The 9,196-nt window shown below is 40.2% G+C and overlaps 1 protein-coding gene across 1 annotated transcript in view; it reads right to left on the bottom strand.

Moving 5' to 3' along the window:
• Positions 1-8,824, bottom strand: part of LOC137084556 (zona pellucida-like domain-containing protein 1) — a 71,676-nt gene extending 62,852 nt beyond the window's left edge. The window contains exon 1 of the mRNA XM_067450845.1: positions 8,597-8,824. Coding sequence (XP_067306946.1) covers positions 8,597-8,705 — 109 coding nt within the window. The 5' untranslated portion in view covers positions 8,706-8,824. The remainder of the gene's footprint in view (positions 1-8,596) is intronic.
• Between the last annotated feature and the right edge of the window lie 372 nt (positions 8,825-9,196).

The following is a 9,196-nucleotide window of genomic DNA, read 5'->3' on the forward strand; positions in this document are numbered from 1 at the left end:
AGTATGCTAACGTGATAGGTTTCTACCTGTACAATAAGTCCATTCGTGAAACTTGCTAATAAATATTCCATGGTCAACTGTTAGTGACATAATTACTAAATGGAAGCAATTGGGAACAACAGCAACTCAGCCATAAAGTGGTAGGCCACATAAAATCACAGAGTGGGGACAGCGCATGCTGAGGCGCACAGTGCACAGAAGTCTTTCTGCAGTCAATAGCTACAGACCTCCAAACTTCGTGTGCCCTTTAGTTTACCTCAAGAACAGTGTGTAGAGAGCTTCATGGAATGTGCAATGCAAAGCATTGGATGCTGTGGTGTAAAGCCATGTTGACGGCATTGTGCCAAGTGTAAAGTTTGGTGGAGGGGGGATTATGGTCTGGGGTTGTTTTTTTAAAGGGGTTGGGCTTGGCCCCTTAGATACAGTGAAAGGAGCTCTTAATGGTTCTGCACACCAATACATTTTGGACAATTTCATGACAATCACGGATTTAGCATGGGAAGTCATTAAAGTTCATGCATGTAAAGGAAGACATCCCAAAACTTTTGGCAATATATACAGGCAGCTCTTGAAAAAATTAAGAGACCACTGCAAAATTATCAGTTTCTCTGGTTTTACTATTTATAGGTATGTGTTTGGGTAAAATTAACATTTTTGTTTTATTCTATAAACTACTGACAACATTTTCCCCAAATAACAATATTGTAATTTAGAGCATTTATTTACTGGTCAAAATAACAAAAAAGATCAGTCATAGAAATATTAAATAACTATATTATAATATAATAAATACATTTTCCAGAAACACAAAATTAGGTAAATTAACCTCAAAACTTTCTAATGACTAAGTCTCACAAATGTATAAATTTAGATGAAATGATAAAATTGAAAATAGCATTGAAAAGTGCTTAGATGAGATTTTGTGGTATCTATGCAGGAGGGAAAAAAAGGTGGGGGCTCTTATTGAATAACACAATTCCACCATTAACTTGGTTGCCATTGCAAAATACGTCATTAACAGTGGAGGCTGTTTGTGCTTTATGTAATTTTGAAAAAGTGATTTTATACCATAGTTTTTCACTTGTTCATTATAATAATTCCAGATAATAATAATAAAAAGGAACCGATTCAATTGAACAGAACTGCATTTGGCAGACATCACTTGTGAAATTGGCATTTTTCTAACTACTGGAAACTCCTTTCACTTACAAAACAATCTTAGTTGAGTTGGGTAAGAGAAATATTTAGTGGTTGTTGATTTGGAGAACAGTGGAAAAAACAGTTTCTCCGCTTGCGTAATTTGTGAGCATTCTTGTGTGGTGAGCTGTCTGAAAATCAGGCTCTTGCCTCATCTGTGATCAGAATCAGTGAATGAGAGTGAGAGGGCGAGAGCGTACATGGAAGTGTGAATGAGAATGAGTGAGCTCGGGGTCATGTGAAAATCACAGCAGAAGAGGAACCCTTTGAGAGCGAACTCTGAACGCTCTGCTTAACACATTAATTAAAATGTTCTAATAGAGAATCAAAAGTTTGGTGAGCATAGATGCACATAATTAAAGCCACAATCTGTCTTGTTTCATTGACTGACAGTCGAAAGTAGCCTAAACTTCATCCCCCGTTTTCACAGACAAGGCTTAAAGGGATAGTTCACTTTAAAATAAAAATTCTGTCATCCTTTACTCACCCTCAAGTTGTTTCAAACCTGTATGAATTTCTTTCTTCAGCTGAACACAAGGGACGATATTTTGAAGAATGTCAGTAACAAACAGTTAACTGGAGCCATTGACTTCCATAGTAGGAAAAAAAATACTATGGAAGTCAATGGTTCCAGTTAACTGTTTGTTACTGACATGTTTTATCTCAAGATGCACACCACCAGTTATGTTTTTTTTTCTTCTTCTTTTTTCAAAGGCACATTTATAATAGCTACTTAGATGTCGTAATTAAACTAAGGCCTCTTTCTAACCCATGTCTGTAAAAAACAGGCATATGTGATCTTGATGTTGATAATGGTTAGATTATATTTCCAGGGTGTGTGGGGATGTTTTAAAAACACTTAACGTGTAATTAAAGGTGCACCATGTAAAAAAAAAAAAAAAAAAAAAAAAAATATATATATATATATATATATATATATATATATATATATATATATATATATATATATATATATATATATATATATATATATAAAAGTAATATATAAGTAAAAGTATAAAAGTAAAAGTTATATTTATATTAAATATAAAATATAAGTAAAAATATATCAGTAAAAGTAGCGCCCCAGTTAAAGGAACACTCCACTGTTTTTAGAAATAGGGTTTATTCAACTTCTTTTCTATATTTAGATTTGAGGGCAAATGCATTTCTTTCTTGGCAGGGTCGCCACTAGCTTAGCATAATGAATGGAATCCTATATTGCCAGCTAGCATGTCCTGAGCAAAAGTTATTAAAAAAAACAAAAAACACCTAATTACTTCTTGTGGCCTGCATATTCACAACAAGTATAGCAATGCAGATTAAGACTAGGCGATTTCCTATAGGCAGATATTGACTTGGGACTATATTATGGGGAAGCACAGGCGAAGCACTGCTACTTGGGCGCAGAGATATCACGGCTCTCAACCTCATGTACTCCGGCTGTTGAGCAATCGCAATGTGTTGCGTGATATCTCTGCGCCCAATGTAGGAAAGAAGTTGAATAAGCCCTATTTCTAAAACCGGTGAAGTGTTCCTTTAAAGCTGCTCGTGAACCTATCATCTCTTCCTTCTAGTTCATTGATATTCATCAAATTAACTAGACTGGTAATGTAATGTAAACCCAGCCTGATCTGCCGGCGATTTGATTTCACCCTGCAACTCCTGTACATTCATTCCTACTGCTTCTGTTACACTTTTGCAGGAGCCAATCACAGACTGGCTTATCCACTTGGTGCGCTATTGGCGGGTTTAACACGATGAAGGATAGCGAAGCATTGGGTCGTTGCCCGTTGATCACACCTCTTGTGGTCTGGTGGGTTGAAGGACTATCCAACTGCATATAGAGTAATTTGAATAATGCTCGTTTATCACGCATTTTGTGCAGTAGAAAATACGAGACGGGTATTCCTGCACAACCGGAGGCTGCAGTTTCAGGACCCTAGTTCTAAGACGGCAGTTCTAGGACCCTAGTTTTTTTGTGACAGCATCACATACCGAATTGAATCACCAAAACACTAATTTAAGATGGACGATGGACACCGATCAGACTGTGAGTACCGATATTCAATCAGGTTTTATTTTATAACATTTAAACGAAACAAAATGTACTAAAGTGAGCTGCTAACTATGAATTAAGAATTAATTCACACGAATTAAGAATATGTGTGGTAGTTTTATGATGTTCTTGATCGTGGCGTGACCATGATTTATGAAATCCTTTTTGATTTTTATGACTATAATGCATCTAGCCAGCACATTAATTAAATATTAATCAATATACAGTAATTCAAAAAACTAAGATTTTGAAGATACTCAACTCTTTTTTTTTTAAAGAATGATATACATTTTTCATTTATATTTTGTGTAAATAAATCTGTTTAAATTTAAAATTGTGACTCAAAGCAGGTATTACACACTTTGTAATTAACCTCTGATGCATTTTGAATTTTAAAAAATCACATAAAATATACTCCTGAGATTAAATATCTTGATACTATGTAGGCTACTAACTAAACCACCTGGGTCGTAGAACTGAGGTCCTGAAACTGCTGCACACCGCTATATCATCTAGTTCTGTAGGTGGCAAAAAATGAGGGTCCTAGAATTGCGGTCCTGAAACTGGGGTCCTGAAACTGCAGCCTCCGGTTGTGCAGGAATATACTGGAAAATACAGAGCAGACTCCCCAAACCAATGTTCAATCTGAGTTTGGTCTGGTGATAGCAGACATCAAATTAACATGAATGAGCACCAAAAGAAATGTTGTTTCAACCGCGGAAAGATGTCATTATTTTTCTAGCCTGACGTGGTCATACTCAATTCTAGTCAGAATATGAGTCTGATACTGCTCCATTGGGCTGTGATTACGGGGCGTGTTTCAACCGAACCAGGAAAGACATCAATTGGATAGACCTACAACCAATCAGAGCAACGGAGCGGCGCATAACGTTAGTTGTCAAATGTCAACAGAGCTCAACTGCACTGTTGCCAATTCCACATTTTTTCCCGCGGGTTGTTTTCCATGTCCGCGTGTTGAAGCAACTATTATGTGATATATATACGCATGTGGAAGGCTGAAAAAACTAGTAGATGCCGAAATGTCTAAATGAGGAACAAGGACTCTCTGAGAAAATAAAGGAAATTAACATCTGAACTGTCCCTCACACCACTGGAGACGCAAGTCTCACCTCAGTATCAGCTAATCTACATCTTTCCCTTATGACCCCCTCTCCCCCAATTCCTTCCCTCACTTGTGCTGGGATCACTGAAAATACACGCCGAATCTCTATGTCAAGCCACACGATACAATATTAAATGTGTTTGATATCGTTTGAAATGTCTCAGTGCGACTGGTACAAAGATCTCATCCCCACAGAAGTTAACCAAAAAGATAATCAATGTTTTAAGAGTTTAGAGATATCTTGTCTTAGTATGGTGGGTGTGGCTTTCAGACAGTTGGCCATTGCATCAATACAAGTCTATAGGACTTGTTTAAAAGCAAATTCCCATTGTGAACTCGTGTTTACATTTGAAAGAGTTTTTACATTTGTTTCTGGGTATTTAAGGGAATGTTGCAAAGAGCTCAGGGCTTGACAATTTAAACAGGTCAGCCTGTAATGCTGGACGTCTTAAAGATAATCCAGCATTATGTAATTTTCATTCAGAAGTCAGGTATATATTTCATTCTTTACTTCAGAGTATTTGATGTTATATATGGATTACCTTTGAATTGATTATGTAATTGGCTTTATACATTTACCTGACTGTTAATAAATTGTTACACTTTGATTGATTTGACTTGCTCTGGAATCATTCAGGTTGGGTATTATTTCAACAAAGGGTTAAACAGAATAATTAAAGGGGGAGGTGAAACACTCAGTTTCAGTCCATCTCAGTTCCATCTCATGTCAATCTTGAGTACCTAAAGAGTAGTATTGCATCCTTCATATCTCAGAAAACTCTTTAGTTTTATTATATTTATAAAAGAAATATAGGCTGTACTGAGTCTTTCCGGAAAAAAACGAGCGCCTGGAGGTATATGGTGTAGGCGGAGCTAAAGAATGACGAATGCGCACAAAGCGGTGACGTCCTCAAGCGTGGAGAAACCCTTGCTATCGATCGGATACAGCTAATACATATATGATCCAGAATCATTCGGAGGCTGAAATAGATTGAACCGGAGAAACAGCAACAGCAGGACGTCCGTCTCTGTGGTATGTACTGTATTTAGTGGCCTGTCAACATTTGTGTGTCTTTACTCGCAGTTTATGAGGACATGATTCGGTTTATGGACTATTGTATCCAAATAAACCTTACCAGTAGCAAGCAAAACGGTTTTTGCACGTCAGACTAGTGTAACGTTATACATGGAACAACAATGGAGTCCGTTAGCGCATTTGAATGACGAAGCACCCGATCGTGTCGTTTACTGATGTTTACTCACGCGACGATAGCCAACAGCACAGACATTTGAAGCAGTTTTACTCACCGGCTGCTTCCAAAGCAGGACCGAACCTTTGGTATGATTTGGTGAAGTCCTGTGACAGCAGTGACCGTGGAAATCCACTTTGCGACGTGACTGAAGCAATGTTGTGAAGCTTCCCGTCATTTCTGCGTTCAAATCGGTTCAAATGCAGCGCTGCCTTCCCGGAATGCTGTGCTGAAGCGTTGAAGTCGCTCGACCTCACCCATAGGAATAAAGTGGAGCGCGGCGCGGACTATAACGACATAAGTGTTCACGGACGACTGGACCTGCACCTGAGCGAGTGTTTATTGGTCTGCATTTCCTCTCTTGCTCTAGTCACACACGCGCGCGCACCCTTCTAGGAGAAGAGCCCGTACGGCCCATACAAGGACCCCCCCCCTAAATGTGTAGTTAAACTATTAAATATAATGACCAAATAACCATTTGGCATTCTTACCTAAATTCAAAATTATGATTAAATGGAGTCAGATAAAGAGAAGTTTGAATAAAATTCCTTTGCCCAGCTGAAAAGATCGAACGCGCATCGACCTTCACCCGCCGATCGTTAGCCTCCATTGGGACGATTTGGGCGGCCTTACACATGAAGGCGAATTTTAGCAGGCAACCTTGCCAAAATAACACACCTTTTAGCCCCCAAACGCCTTTTTTTCCGGAGACCCCTTCAGAGAGAAATAGTGAAGGTGAATGCATATACAAACAAGCTCTCCGTTTAGGATTTGAATAATTATAATCCTAGAGCCTTTGAGCCTAGAGCCTGTGGGGCGGCAGTGGCTCAGTGGTTCATGTAGGTTGTCTACAAACCAGTAGGTTGGTGGTTCAATCCCCGGTTCCACCTGACCAAGTGTCGAGGTGTCCATGAGCAAGACACCTAACCCCAACTGCTCCCGACGAGCTGGATGGCGCCTTACGTGGCTGACATCGCCGTCGGTGTATGAATGGGTGAATGTGAGGCAAAATGTAAAGCGCTTTGGATGGCCATAGGGTCTGTTAAAAGCGCTATATAAATGCAGTCCAGTCCAAATGCAGTCCTTTGATGACATGCATGGTTACGTTACTGTTTATCATCTGTCCATCATCGTCTAAAGCCCATATGATTTCATTGGTCCAAACAGTTTCTGTTCGGAGATAATTACTCCTCTATGGATCGAGTCCAGACCGAACTGCCCATCACATTAACAATCGCTCCAGTGGCCTCGCTCAGCTCCCACAACACTCAGTCCTGCTCTGCTTCACACTACAGTAACGCATCCATCAACATGATTTCTGCCCGAGTCCCATCCCGATTCTTTTCCACCGGCTGTGAGGTGAAGACCACATGTCCCAAGATTCTGCGCTCAAACTTGTCATCCAATTACACCTTTGTTTAGAATAGGCGCGGACGGAAAAGTTACATAGTGCACCTTTAAGCGTGTTGCATTCATATTCAGGGATAATATACTTTTTTGCACATAATATGCTTTATTAGTATTTTGTTTACTGATTTTTGTGTGCCACTGCCTACAGTGCTGTTGAATGCTTGATTCTGATGCGTTGAGGAATGTTCTAACGTGTGCAATTATTTTCAGGGAAAAACATGGTTACTTCGCCAAAGTATTTAATGTCTTTACAACCTACAAAACCCAAACCGACAGTGAAAAATAAATATAGTAAACAATAGGATAAAAAAAAAAATATTATGCAAGGGCGTCGCTAGAAATATTGGGCCCATATGAAAATTATTGTCAGCATGCACATCTGTGTTAAAAAGCACAATACCTGCTACTTATCTGCATCACCTTCTCCTTCCTGATCTGCATACCGGTATTCCCCAATACAGCTGAGTGAGGTGAGCAGATACAGTTTGCAAACTGATTTTTTTGTCGCTTGTTTAAAACATCAATCGTATCATAAACCGTTTAGTTTAGCTACACATCTCATCTGTCACGGCTGTTATTTGAAGCATTGTGCTGAAATTCGCACTCACCAGCTGTGAACATAACACAGAACCTGCAGGACTTTGTATAGGCCAATGTTTGGTTGACTAATTTATTTTGATAATGAAAAGGCTGCGATATTAAATTGGCAGTGCTAGAACTGTGCGTGCGATTACTTGGATTTTTCCCTCAGAAGTGGAAATAGGCTACTCTGTTATTTATAGGCATTTTATCTGTGTTCATTAAAAATTACTACAAAATGTCAAGCGTTTGAAAACTAAAGAAAACAACAGGATGCGCTTTTCTGTCTCCGTCTCCTTGAACGTCTTTCTAGCTAACGTGCACACAAAAAAGGAACAAAAAACTGCGAATACTTTAGCCTGGCATGAGAAATATGTCTATCACTAGAAACCTTTAAGTGCCTACTTTTTTATTTTTAGATTATTTGACATTGAATGCATGTCACATTTACAAAAGCCCCCCAAAATACAATATTTTTTTCTGTAGTGAAAAACGTTACCTATTGAATAGAATCAGTTAGTTGTTGTAGGCTATGCGACTAGTGCTAACATTACAGCAAAGAAAGCTCCGCAATATAACATTTTCTTTGTGAAGAATGATTGAGCCGTTTTCTCTCTCAGCCCAAGCGATTTCACTTTTTTTAACTTTAGCTCCCTTTCGAAAGTTCTCTCTTTATGTTAAACGCTATGGGGGGATTTCCTTTCCTCGAGATTTTGAAGCATTTTTTTTTAATAAACATGTTTTTTTTAAACATGTAAAACGCCGTGTAAAAAGCACAGCTCTCAGCAGGAAGCAGCTGCGTGCTGATTGGCTGTGTTGCTGCAACTGCAGGGAACCTATGGCGAGACCGCTGGGCGGGAAGGACCAATCAAATCCAAATCCATCCCGCCAAAGGGGGCAGCAGAATTAGCATAGCCAGGGGTATAAAATACCCTGTCTCGCCAAATTTATCAGATTATTTGTACTTCAGCGGCTCACCTTGCTGAGGTCTATATTGAAGCTTGCCGTCGACACGCACCCAGCGCGGAACTCTGCAGTTTGAGGACGTCGTACTCTCCGCCTTCAGCCTGCCTTCCAGCTGCGCCATCCGGCACCAATCCGTGTGTTTGCTGTTACTAAACACTCACAAAAGAGCCAAGACGTTGTTGCAAAATGTCTCGTTCCTGCGCCTCGTGTAGAGGTCTTCTCCCGGACGAGGATAAGCACTTTATCTGCGTCTCATGTCTAGGACGAGACCACGCACAGGCCGCACTCACCCTTGGTGGCTGCCCGGAGTGCGATGAAATGGCGCTGCAGACCCTTCGAGCTCGCCTCGCCTGTTTCGACCCGTATCCTGTCCCTTGCACTCAGCCTCTCGAGCCGCCAAAGAAGAAACGCTGCAACCAGAGGCCCTCGGAGCGCTCTGACGAGTACACACCGGCCATTTCCCCGCGTGACTCATCACCCGTCATGTTTACCGAGGAACAGCAGAGGGCCCTTCGTCTCGCGGCTGCTACTGTCTCTTTCGGCGGACTGGAAGAGGAGGATGACAGCCTTTTGCTTGCTGCATCTGAAAGCGGGTGTTCGGACAACGTCTCG

Source organism: Pseudorasbora parva, chromosome 8 (genome assembly GCF_024679245.1).
Source record: "Pseudorasbora parva isolate DD20220531a chromosome 8, ASM2467924v1, whole genome shotgun sequence".
In the NCBI taxonomy this organism is placed as follows: Eukaryota; Metazoa; Chordata; class Actinopteri; order Cypriniformes; family Gobionidae; genus Pseudorasbora; species Pseudorasbora parva.